This window comes from Sinocyclocheilus anshuiensis, unplaced genomic scaffold, assembly GCF_001515605.1.
Source record: "Sinocyclocheilus anshuiensis isolate Anshui unplaced genomic scaffold, SAMN03320099.WGS_v1.1 scaffold708, whole genome shotgun sequence".
Lineage (NCBI taxonomy): Eukaryota > Metazoa > Chordata > Actinopteri > Cypriniformes > Cyprinidae > Sinocyclocheilus > Sinocyclocheilus anshuiensis.
In genome coordinates, this window is record NW_015555881.1 from 1013124 (window position 1) to 1033044 (window position 19921).

Genomic DNA, 19921 nt, shown 5'->3' on the forward strand with positions numbered 1-19921 from the left:
CTGCTGAACATGTCTTTATGGTGAAGGATGGGGGCTTTTGGGTAATTATGCTGCGGTAATGACAGAGAACATTCTCTTGGGTGCTACACACACACATACCTGTGAGTCCCACCAAATTACACAAAGGTAACCACAGTGATGTGCAGACATCATAAAAATGGGTCATTGTTCAACATGTGGGCTGTTTTGTCAAGTTAGTCAGCTATTTTGGAAAATGCCCTCTAGAGAGTCTGACCATGAAGTCATCACTAACTTTGAACATCCTTGTTAACTAAACTGTTTCTGAGCAATTTGCTTGAAATGCTTTTTCCCATGTTGCTGCATCTAAAGGACCTTAAAGACGTCGCAGTCCTACTGTTGAAATACGGCTCACATTTAACACAGGACTTGCAATAACTCACTTATCCTTATTTGTTTTTGGGTCACAGGTCAGGTGGTTGCTTTTGAAGTTTGGTCTCTAAAACAAGGTGGTTCGAGAGTTTCTGATTCTGATTGAAACCCCATGCCTAGTTTTCCATGGATGGATTAGGATTCTCTGCTTGCAAAGTTTGGTGTGAGTGTTTGGGTGACTGATAAAATGTTCCCTGACCTTTGACCCAGCTTTAAAAGCACATCGCTCAATGGCTTTCAAACTCAAAGTGATGCAAGAAAACACTAAGATGAGAGAAGGACGAATTCACATGAACAAATGTTTATATAAACTTCACAGCAATTACCAACACAATTTTGATCCTAAATTGATGCTCACAGCCCAAAAATAGAAGCAATACTGATCTGTTTACATCCTTTAAGGAGCATCTGATCCACCTGGAAACTGCAGAACTGTGTTCTTGTAACCAGTCTAAACCAATATAAATCCACCAAAAATATATCTTTCTATTTCTACCACCATAAAAGTGATTTTCAAGGTGCAGACAGGACAGTAAAACATGATGTTTGTGCTTTTAGACATTTACAAAAGAATTTATAATGAATTAAACATTTCTATTTGTAAGATTGTTTTTTTTTTTTCAAATTAATACTAGACACATATATTGTCACAAAAGATTTCTATTTCAAATACAGGGTTTATCTTTATATTCACCAAAGCATCCTGAAAAATGTATCATGGTTTCCACAAAGATATAATGCAACATGACTGTTTTCAACATTGATAATATTAATAATAAATGTTTCTTGAGCAGCAAATCAGCATATTAGAATGATTTCTGAAGGATCATGTGACACTGAAGACTGGAGTAATGATGCTGAAAATTCAGCTTTGCATCACAGGAAATTATTTCAATTTAAAATGTATTCAAAAAAGTTATTTGAATTACATTAATATTTCACATTATTAGTGCTTTTAATGTATTTCTGATCAAATAAATGCAGCCTCTGTGAGCATAAGATAATTTCAAAAACATTTTAAAAATATTATTTACCCCAAACTTTTGAATGGCAGTGTATCTATAGTTCTTATTACTGCAAGTAAAAATAACACCTCATTAATCAATATGCACACTGTCCCTTTAAAAATTATTACAATGTGTCTTAACTAGGCATGACAAGTGATAAAATTATCTCTTCCATGTTAATCAGATTTTTTGTCCTAACCAACAATGATTGCAACCAGCAGTGGAACATTTAGTCAGTCAGTTCGTTTCAATTTGTAGTGTACCATGCAAGGTAGTCCCACCCACAGGGAAATTTGATTGGTCAAAAATCTTGCTCCACATTTAACTGAATATTACATTAACTGAATGCTAATGTGTCATGCAGCATTTCTGCTTTCAGTGCAGACAGAAAAAATGTGCCTGGCATCTAAATGTGCGCGAGCCTGATTGTGCCAGGCATCTACATTTTACATCTGATTTTTTATCATAAGAAAAGTAGGATTGTGTGATATTGGAAAAAAGACTTTCTTTATCTTCTGGGTGGCATGATTATTATGAATATCTGCTCATGTGCCCATTTTTACCAACAAACTCAAATTTGACATGATGCACTATCAAGGCTCTATCAAACACACACACCGACACAAACAATGCAGCTCTCTTACCATTTTCCCGGGATCTCCTTTTTGTCCCGGCGGTCCAACCAGAAGCGAAAAGTATGTGGGCTCCGCCTCGAAGCTCTGGAAATCGTTGAAAGCCGGAACAGTCACAGATTGGACGGAAAACCTTGGAGTGCCCAGTGTGACATAATGCACAGGTGTTTTCAGCTTGTCAGGATTGACTTTGGGGGTTTCCAGAGTTTTTGGTGGTTTGTTTGGTGCAGCGGTGGTGAACGGAGCAGATTTGGGCGTCGGAAGGCTTTTTTTGGGTGTAGGGTTTGGGGCGGCGGTAGATTTTGGGGTTGGGAGTGTGCTTTGGGGTGAGCGTTGGGTGCTGGTTTTGGGCTGGAGTGGCTTTTTGTTGGTTGGCGAGGGTCTTTTGGGGGCGGTCGGTTCTGGGTTGGACAACGGTTTTAGAATGGCATTGTGTTTCTTGTCAGGATTGATAGGTTGAGCACCAGTAGAAGTATTCTTTGTTGGGTTGATATTGGTGGGCTTTGGCGTAAGAGTTGGTTTCTTTACCGTGGGTTTTACAGCTGCTGGTTTGGAAGGTTTCGGTGGCGTAGGTTTGGCACCAGTTGTTTTTGAACTTCCAGGTTTGGAAGAAGTAGGTCGAGCAATTGTGGGCTTTGGTCCGGAAGGCTTTGTTGCACTAAGCTTTGGAGACGTTTTTCCTGGAGTGGGTCTGGATCTGGCTGGTTTTGTAGGGGTAAGCCAGACCACTCCAAGCTTTGAGGCAGTCGGCTTGGGGCTTTTGGGTGTCCTGAGAGTAGGTTTGGGGGTGACAGAATTTAAATGTCCCCATGATAAAGGATTTTCAAGTCCTGTTTGCATCAAGGAAAGGGGTGGAGGTGTGGTAGACGTGGGTTTTGGTCGTACACCGTTGCCCATTCTCACAGCAGAAGACCCTCCTGCGCCATTTATGGATGTCCAAAGGAAATTAGTGGGAGTGAAAGTGAAAGTGCGATTAGGTGGTAACGTGTGGGCCAATAGTGGTGGGGCGTGTTTGGACGGGAGGGGAAGTAGAGCGGGAGGCGCTGGCCTGTAGGTGTCATTTTCTCTGCACTGCCTGCGGATGGCGCTGCAGTAGTTCTGCTGTGCTTGTGCCGAGGGCACCACGTCAAACTGGCAAACCGCTCCCTCAAACGGTACCACACCCGGAAGCAAAGCGCTGGTGCCGCCCAAGCGGAAGGTCCCGCGAGGGTTCAGGCGTTCGGGAAGTATGGGGAGTTTCTGTGTAACTCTGCCATCGCTCTCCGAGCAGGGAGAGTGTAGGGTCACTGATTGGCCATTTAAAACAAAGGCTAGATGATGCCAGCGCCCGTCATGGAGGTTGTACGCAAAGACCGCAGCATTCCCAGGGCCGGCGTGAAGTGTTAGCTTGCCGGGCGAAATTTCCAGCCCGAGTTGAATTCGCTTCCCAGATAGGACGGAGAAGAGAAATGCTGAGTTTAAGCGGTGAGATCGGACGCTCAGGACGAGAGTGCAGTTCCAGAAGAGTTCTGGTGGGAACACGGAACGTGTCGCCGTGGTAACTCGTACCCGTGTCGTGAGGATGACTCCAGAGCGGAGGGAGATGACGCCAGCGGGAACGGCACGAGAACTGAGCTCAGCACGCAGAGCCAACCGCTGCAACACGTCCACATCTGCAACACAAACACATCTTAATACACACACATACATATTCACATTTACACATATATGACATAATTCAATCAATTAATTAATTAATGCAAAAAATAAATTAATACAAAAATTTATCTGAAATAAATGTTAATATTTTTTAATATGTTAATATATTATATAATATATAATACACACACACACATATATATATATATATATATATATATATATATATATATATATATATATATATATATATATATATATATATATATATATATATATATATATATATATATATATATATGTGTGTGTGTGTATTATATATTATATAATATATAATACACACACACACATATATATATATATATATATATACATATACATACACATAATACCTTAAATACACTTTTACATTTATAAATGTAAATATATTTTAATAAATAAATTCACAAAATATTAAAATCTTAATTAAAAAGTAACACACAAATATAATTTTTTTCATATATATATAAAATGAACGTGTTTGAGTGTGTGTGTATATCGATAGATAGATAGATAGATAGATAGATAGATAGATAGATATAGCATCTAGATGACCAACACACGAACACATTTAAGCCATAAAACTTTCACTTTGATTTCATGGCATCTTGAGGAGGTCCATGACTCCGCATTACATCATTTTAATGTGCTAATTCAGTTTTGTGCCATGTTTGTTAAATTCCAGCAGAAAAACATCCTCCGAGGCTAAAACGAAGCAATGAGTTAACAGCTGTGTCTGTGTCTGATGCTAAAACTGGCTTCTGACAAGGAACATTTGTGAACTTATTGCAGTGAACTTGTAATTGTGTTTCACTTGGGTCAGCGTTTGGCTTCACAAGGCCAGGACAGAGCCAAGCGTATGAGAACAGCAGCAGAAACTACTTCATTCACACAATAGAACACTGTCTGAATGATGCGTTTGATTGTGTAAATGAACATCTGTTTGTGTTTCACGCCCATATCATGAATCAACAGTCAGCAAAACTGTGAAGGACTATCAATGGTTTTGGGCAGGTGCACATTACTTTGTTGTCATCAGCAAATCAGTGTTGTCATGACATCGTTTTTAGGTGCAATTAGTCACATGGCATTTACAGCTAAGGTGACTGGCTCAAAAAAAAAAACATGTATGCACAACTGAGCATCGAAGAGTAAAGATTTTCCAAGAAGACTTGACTAATGCATCTGATTTCAGTGAGAGTGCACAGACAAATAGCGTACAAATTGGGTAAAATTTAATTAAACAGAGCTTGATTCAATGTATCGTAAGACTGATTGATCCATGAAGGATACATGTGGTGCTTCCTTATAATTTGGACAAAATCAATGCAGTCTTAGAATGCAGCATTTTTTTATTTATTTTTTTATTATATACATATATACATATATATATATATATATATATATATATATTATACAGGTTAAGTCAGCTGGCGAACTCAGTAAACTCTCATTGCTGTCATGTAAACAGATCTTACTTCCTGTGATCTTTGCTTTGATTCAGTAGATTTATCATAACTTTATTCCCAGGCCTTTTCATATGTGTGTTACTGTCAAGAGATCAGCATGAATCAGCAGTCAAGTGGGAACATGATGTCATTTTTTCTATAAAACAGACATGCACTAACACACACACACACACACACACACTCATTCATGTAAAAGGCGTTATAAGACATGCTTTACTGAGGAAAAAGTGCTTGGAACTGAGAGATGTTTGGCAGGAGAAAAGGTAAGGAAACTCATACGTATGTGAGAAAGAGGGTGTTTGCGTTTCATGAATCAGGGTATAAAGTTTAATGTTGTAAAACTTTCCAAACTTAGCAGAAAGTGCAAGAACATGAAACTTTATTATTGTGCAATAATTCAGTGGCCTCAAAAGTCTACCATTTCCATTGCAATCACACATACGCAAACAAATGTTGCATAAAGATAAAACTCATTTTTGTTTCATATCTTACCTTCAAAGAGTACTTGGGTGAATCCAAAAGAAGTACAGTAAAGTAGAATAGACAGAAGAAGAGCTCTCCTAGAGACACACAGAGAAAGGCAAGTTACTCATTTGAATTTTCCACTATTTTTGCGGCTAGCAGAGTTAAATGTTGAATCAGACCTTTACATAACAGAAGCCACTTGTCAAAACATCATCATTACAATGGAGGTACACATTTCAGGCTTCTTGCACTGGCCTCAAGCCAAACAAGTGGAAAATTTTACTGGCAGCACCATATTTCCGGAGCGAGTGGAGCGAACCATCAAACCGATGGATGATGCTGGCCAGTTAAATGTATTTCCATGTTTATAGTCAATGAAAACATTGTGCGTGTTTCTTTTCTTTCTTTTGGAAAATGATCAAAATATGCACACAAGTGTATACTTAAGAAGAACATTTAGTACAGAGCTTAATTGCTATTACACACTGTGGACAAAATAAAATGAATTTTCCACAGTTGAGCATTTTACAAAATCATCTTAGCATATAAGGATGCATCAATATTAAAATTCTGACCAATACTGATTATTTTCATGTTATAGGCAATAACCAATAAATAGAGAATCTATACTATTATGTGCATAATAAAACACTAAAAATTGAAATCAATCATTTTAAATGCTACAAGCAAATCTACCATTCAATATATATATTGTATTTTTTTTTTATTGTTTTATTCAGCAAATATGCATTAAATTGATCAGACGTCACAGTAAAGATGTTTATAATGTTACAATGATTTCTATTTCAAATATATGCTGTACTTTTGAACTGTCCATTCATCAAAAATCCTGAAAATAATTAAGCAGCGCAACTGTTTTCAACATTGATAATAATCAGAAATGTTTCTTGAGCAGCAAATCAGCATATTAGAATGATTTCTGAAGGATCATGTGACACTGAAGACCGGAGTAATGATGCTGAAAATTCAGCTTTGCATCACACACACACACACACACTCATTCATGTAAAAGGCGTTATAAGACATGCTTTACTGAGGAAAAAGTGCTTGGAACTGAGAGATGTTTGGCAGGAGAAAAGGTAAGGAAACTCATACGTATGTGAGAAAGAGGGTGTTTGCGTTTCATGAATCAGGGTATAAAGTTTAATGTTGTAAAACTTTCCAAACTTAGCAGAAAGTGCAAGAACATGAAACTTTATTATTGTGCAATAATTCAGTGGCCTCAAAAATCTAGTTTTAACCACATTTTAACCACCATTTCCATCGCAATCACACATATGCAAACAGATGCTGCATGTTCATAAATATAAAACACATTTTTATTTCATATCTTACCTTCAAAGAGTACTTGGGTGAATCCAAAAGAAGTACAGTAAAGTAGAATACACAGAAGAAGAGCTCTCCTAGAGACACAGAGAGAGAAAGACAAAGTTACTCATTTGAATTTCCACAATTTTTGCGGCTAGCAGAGTTAAATGTTGAATCAGACCTTTACATAACAGAAGCCACTTGTCAAAACATCATCATTACAATGGAGGTACACATTTCAGGCTTCTTGCACTGGCCTCGACCCAAACAAGTGGAACATTTTTCTGGAAACACCATCTTTCTGGAGTGAACCATCAAACCCATGGATGATGCCGGCCGGTTAAATGTATTTCCATGTTTATAGTCAATGAAAACATTGTGCGTGTTTTTGGTGTCTTTTCTTTCATTTGGAAAATAGTAAAAATATGCACACAAGTGTATACTTAAGAAGAACATTTAGTACAGAGCTTAATTGCTATTACACACTGTGGACAAAATAAAATGAATTTTCCACAGTTGAGCATTTTACAAAATCATCTTAGCATATAAGGATGCATCAATATTAAAATTCTGACCAATACTGATTATTTTCATGTTATAGGCAATAACCAATAAATAGAGAATCTATACTATTATGTGCATAATAAAACACTAAAAATTGAAATCAATCATTTTAAATGCTACAAGCAAATCTACCATTCAATATATATATTGTATTTTTTTTTTATTGTTTTATTCAGCAAATATGCATTAAATTGATCAGACGTCACAGTAAAGATGTTTATAATGTTACAATGATTTCTATTTCAAATATATGCTGTACTTTTGAACTGTCCATTCATCAAAAATCCTGAAAATAATTAAGCAGCGCAACTGTTTTCAACATTGATAATAATCAGAAATGTTTCTTGAGCAGCAAATCAGCATATTAGAATGATTTCTGAAGGATCATGTGACACTGAAGACCGGAGTAATGATGCTGAAAATTCAGCTTTGCATCACAGGAATAAATTATATTTCAAAACATATTCAAAATTAAAACAGTTAGTTTAAATGGTAATAATATTTCACAATATTACTGATTTTACTGTATTTTTGATCAAATAAATGCAGCCTTGCTCAGCAGAAGAGTCTTAAAAAAAACATAATTATTCCAAACTTATGGCTGGTAGTATACAGTACGGAAAAAATATATTTTTTATTTTGAGATTTGCCGAAGAATACATTTTACAGTTATGAAATGATTACTGTATTTAAAGATTAACTTTAAATGAGCGTCAGCTGACAGCAAAGATAACCTATCAAATAACTACACAAATATCTAATACTGACCAATATAAAACCCCCAATATCGGCTTCCCGTAGCAAACACCACTTACACTACAGTCAAAACTGTTACACTTTATGCATGACACAAAGGAACCTCAGATGTAGTTTTTTGCCAGACTGACCCTGATGAACTTTGACCTTTGAACCCTAACCTCTGATTTCACAGACACATGAAAGAGGAACTGACTCGCAGTGGAAGGATTTCAATTATGATTGGCAGGATAGACGGAGCTCTAAACCCCCACCGTGTCTGCGGACATGTTTGTGTGAGTGTGCCAGCTGCTTTAAACATTACCTGCTGACCACAAAACACACACTCTTTTATCTATCATATACACACACGGTCCTAGACTCCCCCAGGATCCCCATACCTGAGTCAGGAAGTGAAGCGTCTCGCCGCAGAGTTTCTCAGCCAATCAGAACAGTTGAAACACCAGCCAGTCTTACCTCACAGTTAGTAAGCCACCGCAAACAGACGAGTGAGAAACAGTGTGTGTGTGTGTGTGTGTGTGTGTGTGTGTGTGTGTCACAGCTGAATGTGCTCTTTCTGTTGTGTGTGTGTGCTGTAGAAAATGACTCATGCATGTGTCAAGCATCTCTTGAGTCTCATAAACACTGTGCAAGTGAATATTTGTATATTACAATAACTGAACTTAAAATCATTTTAAAAATCAGTTAAAATGTTAATTTTGCAGGAAAATCGTTAAACTGAGCTGACAGGTTTACATCCCGCAGTTGATGCTAAAATATGCAATAACTAAAGTTATCATGCAATAACCAAAGCAGATTTAGAAGAGAAAGCGAAAACAAGTATGTCTGAGGGACTAACTTACAGAAGCCTTTTTCCGTCGTGTGATAAAAAAATAAAAAAGGTAATTGCAACTATTTATCTCACAATTCTGACTTTTCATTCTCACAATTCTGAATTTATATCAAAATTCTGACCTTTTTTCATCCAATTTGAAGAGAAAAAAGTCGACCTGTCAGTTTATTTCTTGCAATTCTGAGGGGGGGGGGGGTTTAATTTCAAGAAAAAAAGTCACAATACCTTTTTTACTTATTTATTCCATGCCAGGAACAAGCTCCCATTCAAACTTGACCATAGAAGTGAGTAAAATCAGACAAAATTTCCATTAGGAGATGTTGCCAATTTTTAAAAAACAATCAAATAAAATAAATACTCATTATAATTAGCTTACATAAGATTATTATATAAGATTATGAGAAGTCAATGGCATTAAAGTAAACGTGTAGCCTATTTGTAGTGTTAATTTTGCATTTAGCTCTCAGGTTTCCCTCTTCCAGGCCTAGTTATTTAGTGAGTGGAATTTTCTCAATGGTAGCAACCACATGTACACACAAATGTGTAAACTCACACACACACTATGTACACAGACGACTAAAAAGCCCCATCCTTGCATACAACAACCCTTCTCTTTCTTTCTCTTACTTCAGTAATAGGGGAGTGGAAAATTCCTTCCGTTCGGCACACAGTGATAGACATTGATGAGGAAGAACCTGACCCCTGCTCTACAACCCTCTCTCCATTTCGTTCTAACATTTAGGGGCAAAATACAAGTTTGTGTTCAAATCTGGACGTATTTAAGTATATATGTAGGAGAGGAGAACATCTCTCGCACATAGATGCTCTTAAATGATTATATCCCTGTCAGGTCGTGAGTTGGTGCAATGTAGGGCGCACCCTGGCGGACAGTGGCGGAAGCGCAAGGGATCCGGTTACAGGCCGCTCACAGGAGCGATGAGCGCCGTCAGAAAACAACCGAACAGCGGTGGAGAGTGCAAACAAGACCGCACATGACGCACAACCATACAAATAACTATGAAACGGATAGTTGTTTGTTTCCTTTCAGCAGTGCTAAAATACACGACACAGCTATGACACGAAACACCTGTTCACCAGCTACTGTGTGTATCACTGCGCACTTCAGTTTACGCCTCAGGGACTAGATCTTTTAGCGGAAGGATGGCACATTTGCTTAATAAAATAATATTTATGAAAACTGAATATGATATGATGTCTATAATTGAACAGCATCACCACACTACAATTTCTGTTTCACATTCAAGTTTACTGGAAGTTTGGAAGTTGTTCAAGCGCTTCATGTCTAAGACTGACTCATGGTCCTACTTTCGTTTTTCATTCATTCATTTTAAGAGATATTTTCTAGCTTTCCCGCATCAGATTCGTGCAATGCATTTGGGTAGATATGAAAAAAAACGTTGTAGAATGGTTGACAGAATGATATTTAAAAACACATAAACAAACATGCAATGAACAAAGTCACAGAAAGCTCACTTTAAACTTTGAAGTACAGGCACAGTTAATATGTAAAAACCTCTAGAGTACTTTATACCTGATTAAACATTTGCTGGTTTCTTGCAAACCTTAGTTTCAGGGAACTTCCATGAACCTTAGTTTAGGATATAAATAACCACTGGCGAACGTTCTATAATAGACTGTTGCATGGGAAATGTGAACACTGCTGGACCCCCCATTTGATTCTCTGTTTACATTTCATTACCTTCAGTTTTTTTTAAGACAAGTTCATTCATTCATTCGTGCTTTCGTCATTCATCAGCGCCGCGGAAAGGAAGTCTTGTTTGTTTAGCGTCAGTGATGCTCAGTGGCAAATACACACACACATATGCGCAAACTGAGGCTATTTTGAACAGAGGCATCCAAAAAAACGTCCAAGAACTCCATGTTTCCACAAGCGCCCCGAATACTCAACAGTCAAGAACCTAGAGCGTGTCTCCCAAGTGCCTAAAAAAATACCGGAACCGAATGATGTTCACGGTATTGACGGTTCTTGCACTCTGCCGCTACACCAATACTGAATCACCAGCACGACAGGGTTGCCAGGTTTTCACAAGAAAACCCGCCCAATCGCTACTCAAAACTAGCCCAATCGCGTTTCGAGGGGGTCCCCAGTTAAAAATGGCATTCTGGGGGTAAAATAGGCCTACACGTTTTTTTTGGCGGGGTTCCCCTGCTAAAATTCGCATTCCAGGGGATAAATATCATGTTATTGGAGTCGTTTCAACCCGGCGGACATGAAAAACAACCTGTGGCAACAATGTTAAAGTAGCTCAATTCCGCGGGAAAACACCAGTGTAGCCCGATTCAACGAAAAGTCAGCTCTTTTAAGTGAATCAAAAACACTTGAATCTATTGAAGCGGTCACTGAATTACTTAGAATGAATCGCAAATCACTGTTGGAATCGTGAACCAAACACTGACCTATTGTTAAAAGGCTACATGTAGACAACATGTAGATAAACAAACACATGTAAATTTTGTTTAAATAACTGATGTTTTCAAATGAATGAATAAATTAAATGTTAACAGGTTGGTTAATTCAATATATAGTAAAAATAAATATTGGAATGCATGCCAACACTAAAATGAAAAAGTCATTAAAAAGCGAGACCTGTAGGCATAGGCGGAGCGTGTGTAAGGCCTTCCCCTGGCCACTGGGACTGGGGGCAAAAATGCCACTAAGTTGGACAAAAATGTCCCTGCACAAACAAATTAAATCTAGTACGTCTGTTGCTAACAAAGTGAATATGAATAGACAGTGTCGATTGTGGCATTAAATTCAGATCTGCTCATGTTGCACCGTATTTCATTTTAGGCGTTTTTACAGTGTTGCGCATTTTAACCAATCACGCACATATCTGTTGAGCTTAGGAATGCAATGGCCAATCAGAAGCGTTCCGATGAGTCATCGTTCAAACTCATCAGTTTAGTTGAGTGCGCGCGCGTTCGCTGACTGAATTCCGGACTCTTGCGAATTCTCTCATCATAAACAACAAAGCGCAGATGTACGTACAATGTAAGTAAGAGATTCATTTAACAGTGTATACAGCTTCAGTGATTATAACGATAGTTGAATTTTTTTGAGAGTGCTTAAACTGGCGATAGATCAATGTTAGTGATAATGTCACTTTCTATAGAGGCTATAATCTATTCGCTGTTTGAATAACAGTGGAAAGGAAACGTTATATAATTATACATTTCTAACGTTTTTTATTAAATTGTAGTCACGTTAAATACAAATTCAGTCCCATTAAAAAAATTTTTTAGCCTACATGACACCCATGTCTGGTTCATAAAAAGACGGGTTTGTGATGTTTCATACATTTGGCTGCTTTTAGCCTTACCCTGGAGTTGGTTCACCCTCCGCCTATGCCTGTAGGCTATTATAAATCTGAAATAATGTCATTAAGTTGTAATTTAATTTATTTCTCAAATGCATTAAAATGAAATGGAACCATAAAGGAACCGGAATCGTTCATAAGAGTGGGGACCATTGCCATCCGTTGACAAAAAAAAAAAAAAAAACGTACTACGTACACGGCTCCTCACTGGAGTTATAAATGAACCCAAATACCTGATTCACAGTCAAGACCATATATATGGTCTATGTCTATGCGCAAAGGGTTTGTATTAAACTGACCTTGGAGTTCTTGGACCTCTCCAGAAACCTATGCTGCCTGCGCGTAATGATGGTTAAGAGCTGGCTCGAGCGCATCTCTGCTGGTACACCTGGATCCTTTCAGTTAAAGATCTGTTTCTGTTCAGTTCTGAACGCTGGCCAAGCTACACAGGTAGAGCGGCGCACGCGAACAAGCGCCCATTCACCCGGCACCAACTCACACACAAACCAGCGCGCCCTGCACAAACATCCAGCCACCAAGCGCTCTTTGTCCCCGGTGTTACCGGGGAACGGAGGTGGCCGACCTGTGTGACTGTTGAGGTAAAACTGAAACTTACTTTGCCACCAGACGAGAGGTTCTGCGGACTCTCCTTCGGGTCGCTAAATTCATTTGTATTCATTTGTCCCGGCAGTCAAAATCCTGATCCGTTAATCTGCGTGACTGCGTCGCTGCCCGAGAGCGCGAGCCGTCGTCTCATGCATCGGATAAACCGTTGTGCGGAATGAGCGCGATCTCCCACCGGTCTGCTGCGCGACACCACCATAAATCCCTCCCGTGGAGCGACGGGAATAATCCGCGGGCGATTCTGTCCGGTCCTGCCCGGGTTCTGTAGGCATTTATGCCGGGTTGGCAACAGCTACAGCGGCTACTGGATGTTTGGTGCTTGGGGGGTTTGAGGAGTCAGGAGTGGAAGTTTCATCCTTTTTCCTTTTTTAAATAGCAGTTGGAGAGCAGCTGTGGCGAGCGCCGGGTGTCGAGTTTCACGGCCGCCGTACATAACGCCCCTTGTGGGAGGGCACACCGGGGCACCTCAGCCCCTGCCAAGGTTAGGCTACCAATGGGCTTTTCACACTAACCCAGGGTCAATTTTAAGACAGGATTAACTCTGGACTGTCTTGTTCCAGGTTTCAAACTGTTCATGTTTTGCATTTCAGAATTGCTTTATTGGTCTAGGCAAGACACTACACTCTAAAAAATGCTGGGTTAAATACAACCCAGTGCTGGGTACAATAGGGACAAACCCAGCAATTGGGTTGTTTTGACCCAGTGGTTGGGTTACTACCCAGAAGGTTGGATTAAACATTTAACCCAACCGCTGGGTCAAAACAACCCAATTGTTTGTCCCTATTTTACCCAGCACTGGGTTGTATTTAACCCAGCATTTTTTAGAGTGTAACAAGCAAAACACACGTTAAATGTTTATTTTATTACACTTTATCTATTTGCTTATGTCAATTACAATACATATTTTTTAACCCTTTCCACTCATATGCATGTTCTGGATTTCCACCTTAATTTGACAAGTTTAGACGTTCGTCCTACACACATACAGTGGAAGAAATGTAAAATACTGGTGCAATGTAAAATAATGTAATCAATTAACTGGAAGGATGGTGATATCTATCTATCTATCTATCTATCTATCTATCTTGCCCTATTCACCGGGTAGTCTTCCATTAAAAATACTTAATAGTGTGTTTAAACCCAGTTTGAAAGACAATTAATATACAGAAAATATTACTGTTTTGACTAAACTGAAACTATCAAATGAGAAAAGCTTGAAGTGAATAGTGAATATCATTGTCTTCTGTAGAGCTGCTTTGCAACTAAATTAAGATATATATAGTCTTCTATAGAGCTACAGTTGAAAAAAAATCAATCAAATTGATGATTTTTGCAACACAGTGGAAATATTCAGCTTTTGCATCTATAAACCGACTTTCAAAAATAAACCAACTCTGACAAATATTCATTGGAGTAAAAAAAGAAAGTGACAACTAGCCCTGGTCTCCCCTATTTACAAGTAAAAAAAAAATTGGGACAAGTACAGCATGTAAACAAAGCAACTTTTATATCTGTTTTCACATCCACTAATATAGTATTATTTCTTCAAATTTAGAAGTTAACAAGCAATCAAAACTGAACCTAATTACTTTTTGGGCTGATTCATCACTAATCACTGTTTGTCTTTGTATTCTTTCATCAAAATATAAGAACTTGCTCTGTCATTGACACAGCCTTTCAATCCTCCCCTCCAAACACCTGTATCATAGAAACACTTCACCATCCACTCAATTGTTGACGGATAAAATCAAGCATTTTCTTTCACATATTGTGTTTCACTCTGAAATACATAACATTATTGAAGTAAAACGGGTTGCAGGCACCATTTTAACAGAGTAGTTCTCTCAGATGCTGAAACTAAACAGTATGTGACTGTACAAATCTCATGAATATTTAATGAGGCAATCACTGAGGCAGTTTATGATTGGATGTCTGTTGCTAAATTGCCATATTAGGATTACATTGAGTAGGGCTTTAACATAGGGTTAAAAATGGTACAAAACTCAAATGAAGACAATTTATCTTAACCTTGTGAAAAACCTTCAAAGAGTCTGAAGTCCTGGCTGCTATACCTGCAGAGCTCTGAAACGTGCTCTGTGCTAAATAATTTAAGCATGAAGAATAACAGCAAACATTTTAAGAATTCTGAGTTTCTGTATGGCTTGTTCAGAGGAAAAACAAGTCTGAAAACTAGTCATTTCCTCTAATTATGTGCATTTTGGATGCGTAACCACCACTTAAACCTGACAATTTGCCATTGGATATTTAGCAGCGTGAATTTAGAGCTTACTTAACTCACTGTAAAGATACAGATTCTGATCTAAATATGGGCCACACGCCCACATCCAGACCAGCACACGTCCCGCCCTGTAAACACAAGCGTATTTAAGTATACATTTCTCCTGTACCGCACACTCTCTGCTGCCCATCATCAAAAGTGTGTTTTCCCCTCCATCAATCACTTGATATTCTTTGATATTCATGCTCGATGTCAGCATCAGTTGTTTGGTTGTGTATGTCACTAATAGATCATGAAAACACACTAAACAGGCAGGGATGAGGCCACACACCTGGATACGCCCGGCTTTAAAATGAGGGTTTTATGTAGAGTTACAGTAAGATAGAAGCTCCACGTGGTTCACATTAATCCAAACACATGAAATCGGTGCGCCTGGGTTTAGCAGAGCATATAACATATAGCAACATAAGACACCTAAGCAAAACACACTTAAGTCAACATTGACCCAATTTACACGATCCTGGGCCTACTGCAGATGATTCATTAGTGCAAGTTTGTATTTGTAATATTTCATCAAAATGTACTAGTAATAGTGTATATATATATATATATATATATATATATACACACACACACACACATGCACATATATATATTTTAAGATTCTTAAGCTCCTAAGATTCCTATGCTCATGTTGAGGCTGCATTTATTTGATGAAAAATACAGAAAAAAAAAACAGTAATATTGTGAAATATTATTGCAATTTAAAATAATGGTTTTCTATTTTAATATACTTTAAAATATAATTTATTCCTTTAATGTAAAGCTGAATTTTCAGCATCATTACTCCAGTCTTCAGTGTTACATGATCCTTCAGAAATCATTCCAATATGCTGATTTATTATCAATGTTGCAAACAGTTGTGCTGCTTAATTTTTTTTTTGAACCTGTGATAATTTTTCTGGATTTTTTGATGAATACATTCTTTAAAAGAACAGCATTGATTTAAAACAGAAATCTTTTGTAATAATATACTACTGTTCAAAGGTTTGGGGTCAGTACTTTTTTTCTTTCTTTTTTTGAAAGAAACTAACTCTTTAATTCAGCAAGGATGTGTTAAATTGATAAAAAGTGATAGTAAAGACTTATATTAGAAAATATTTTTATTTTAAATAAATAGTGTTATTTTCTTAACTTTTTATTCATCAAAGGATCCTGAAAAAAGTATCAAAGTTTCCCAAAAAATATTAAGCAGCACAACAGTTTTCAACATTGATTTGATTTTTTTAAATAAATTATATATTAATATAAAACCACACTAATTCCATTCAAGCGCACCTCAGTCTCAGTTTTATCAAAAGCAGTGTGTAAAACAAAGAAATACAGATTACATTACTGAATTGAAGCATGAATGAACTGTTTTGGCTTCTTTTCTGTGTTTTTGTACAATCTGTGATTACTGTGGCACGAGTGTTGCTTTTGTATTCAAACATCTGTGTGTCATTCTCTGATACACTGTTAGTCATACATCAGAGAATGTTAAGACCATGTCTACAAATGAGGCTAATTTGTCCTGCTAATCCTCTTTATGAACTAATCCATCATCTCACACGAGCCGTTTCCCAGAGCTCAGGCCCCACAGAACCTATCACCACAGTTCAAAGGTCACGGGACGGCTTCTTTCAGGCTCAAACATGACTGGAATACTGTCATGCTGCATACCGTGAAGTGTACTATTTGGGGTCAGTAAGATTCTTTTTAAAGAAATTAATACTTTTATTCAGCAAGGATGCATTAAATTGATCAAAGGTGACAGTAAAGACATTTATAATGTTACAAAAGATTTCTATTTCAAATAAATGCTGTTCTTTCTTTTGAACTTTCTACTGATCAAAGAATCCTGAAAAATTAAAATGTATCACGGTTTCCACAAAAATATGAAGAAGCTGTTTTCAACATTGATAATAATCAGAAATGTTTCTTGAGCAGCAAATCAGCATATTAGAATGATTTCTGAAGCATCATGTGACACTGAAGACTGACGTAAAGATGCTGGAAATTCATCACAGGAATAAATTACATTTTACAATATATTCAAATACAAAAAGAGTTCTTTTAAATTGCAATAATATTTCACAACATTATTATTTGCATGTAAGTGACATCCAGTTATTATCTGATCAATTTGTAACTTTTTTTTTTATTGCGTTACAGTGGAAATGGAAGTCACGTACACATGCATTGTGCTTTTTTTTTTTTAATGCTGTTCTTTTGAACTTTTTTATTCATCAAAGAATAAAAAAGTAAAATATTTTGAGATTAAAAGTCACAATTACCTTTTTATATGTTATTCTCTGACGGGGGAAAAAACTGAATTGTGAGAATTAAACTCTGAATTCTGAGAAACAAAATCAGTTTATATCTTAATATTCTGACTTTTTTTTTTTTACTTAGTTATGGAAACAAGCTTCCACAGAGTGATTTGTGTCCTTATTAAATACATTGTCACTGACTGTAATATTCTGCAAAGTGGTGTAGACTAGTAACTGTTATTTTATTCTGGGCATAAGATCAACCTCTAGCTCATCTACACACCGTGCCTCAGGCTACACACACTTCGAAAGCAGATACACACACCCTGTTGTCCAGGACACTTGGAGTCTCTAAATTGTGTGCTTTACACTTTAGTTCCTCCTCCTGTGTTTATTCAGTGTTGTGCTAAAATTACAGCCTAGCTTGTGTGTATCATTGTGTGTGTGTGTGTGTGTGTGTGTGAGTGTACCACCCAGACTGCTTTGATTATGCTCATGCTGACCTAAAGCTTTAATTACAGTCCAAACCAAATGATCCCAACACTCCACAAATAACCCGGGCCAGACCAGATCAAACGCTCGACAAGATCACGCACCATCATTAAGCAGGACACGCCCCTAAATCTGCCGTGCCATGCCCTGAGCCAATCGCAGAGCGGCATCTGAAGAAAAGAAAACATGAAATAACTCCTAATACTCATACACTAACAAACGATGGAAAGTCTTTTCCACAAACGACCAAATAATGATCCATACTCAGCAAAAAGCAGCCTCAAATGGCTTCAAGCTTCTTAATCATCTAAATTCAATCAACCAATGGTAAATTTGACCATTCCAAGTGTTCTGAAATCTTCAACATATGCAAAAATGTAGTGCAAATATTCAACATATGCAAAAAAAAAAAGTAGGTTTAAATACAGCAAGAGAGAGAAAGAATGAATTGTTAGTGGTGTTTGTCTGTGCAAAATAGTAATAGCTTGCCTTAGTAAACACCACTAATGAGTAAGTTAATAAATGAGAAGTGGCTTGTTGACCACAGCTCTGGTCACTTATCTGCTGGATCTGTGTGCATGCGGTGTTTTATCAGCTGTTCTGTGTTTCAGTGCCGACCACAGATCATCAGGATAATAGCGGTATAAATTACATAAATTGGTCTGGCAGATGCTTTCCTACTATTCTTATTGTACTGAACACAAATAGATCAATCAGTGGGTTCGCAGCAGGTAAATGACTTGATTAAAACACACAGCAAAATCTATGGGTGCCAAAATGAACATGGAGCTGTTATGATCTCATTCATCTAAAGACTATAAAAAGCCTCTTTTTTTTTTAAAGAGTTTGTAGGAGATGAATGTCAAGATCATTCATTCACAGTGTTTGTAAATGACATTGTTCTAGGTTTTATGCATTGTTCTAACATGTTATATCCAGTATGGAGTCCTTAAACAGGACAGAAAAATCATCAAATAAATGATTTCTTCAAGACAGCAATGAGATAAAATAAAGACTCTTGCTGAAGTAATCCTGCTTCTCACATGTTTCTCCTGAGATGAAAAAAATGTAATCTCATATTGTATTTTCTCTAGAGTTTCATAAGAGATCTCAAAGGTGTCTCAAACTGTGCCAGGATTTGCCAAAATACCAGTCTGCAATCAAAAGTTTCATATGAACCCAAAACCAATTACAAGTCTCAACATGAAACATTTCTCAAATGATCAGAGCTGCTATCAACATTTTATTTCTTCTCAGTGTTTTTTTTTTTTAATTGATTTACAGTTGATTTTATTATGCAGGATATGGGGAAAAACCTCACCCTAGACCAAGACCTATTTAGTTTATTACATTAATAAAAACATTATTATGATAATAATATTAATAATAAAATTAATGTATAATAAAATATAATAATTATAATTTAAATATTTTATTAAGTTATAAACAAATTATTGAATTAAAAAAAATATTTTGTAATTTAATTTTTAATTAATTTATTTTTTATTTTACATTTTAATTAAAATAATTAACAAATCAATAAAGAAATATATTATTATTACTGCTATTGTACTGTTAAATAAAGAAAAAAACAACTATTTAATAATATTAACAATTTTATTTTACAGATCAACAGTAAACTTTCTAATATTTATGCCTTGCTGTCAAACGTTAAACCACAGAGCTTTTATTCTGGTGGAAAACTGCAGGGAGACTTTAAACTTTAAACTAAATGTGTTTTGTTGACAACACATCTATACACGATTCTCATTAT

General features: G+C 36.9%; 1 protein-coding gene across 1 annotated transcript in view; it reads right to left on the minus strand.

Moving 5' to 3' along the window:
- Window positions 1–13512, minus strand: part of LOC107675693 (collagen alpha-1(XXVII) chain A) — a 75185-nt gene extending 61673 nt beyond the window's left edge. The window contains exons 1-3 of the mRNA XM_016470109.1: window positions 13097–13512; window positions 6997–7064; window positions 2042–3681 (exon numbers count right to left, since the gene is read on the minus strand). Coding sequence (XP_016325595.1) covers window positions 2042–3681; window positions 6997–7064; window positions 13097–13149 — 1761 coding nt within the window. The 5' untranslated portion in view covers window positions 13150–13512. The remainder of the gene's footprint in view (window positions 1–2041; window positions 3682–6996; window positions 7065–13096) is intronic.
- Between the last annotated feature and the right edge of the window lie 6409 nt (window positions 13513–19921).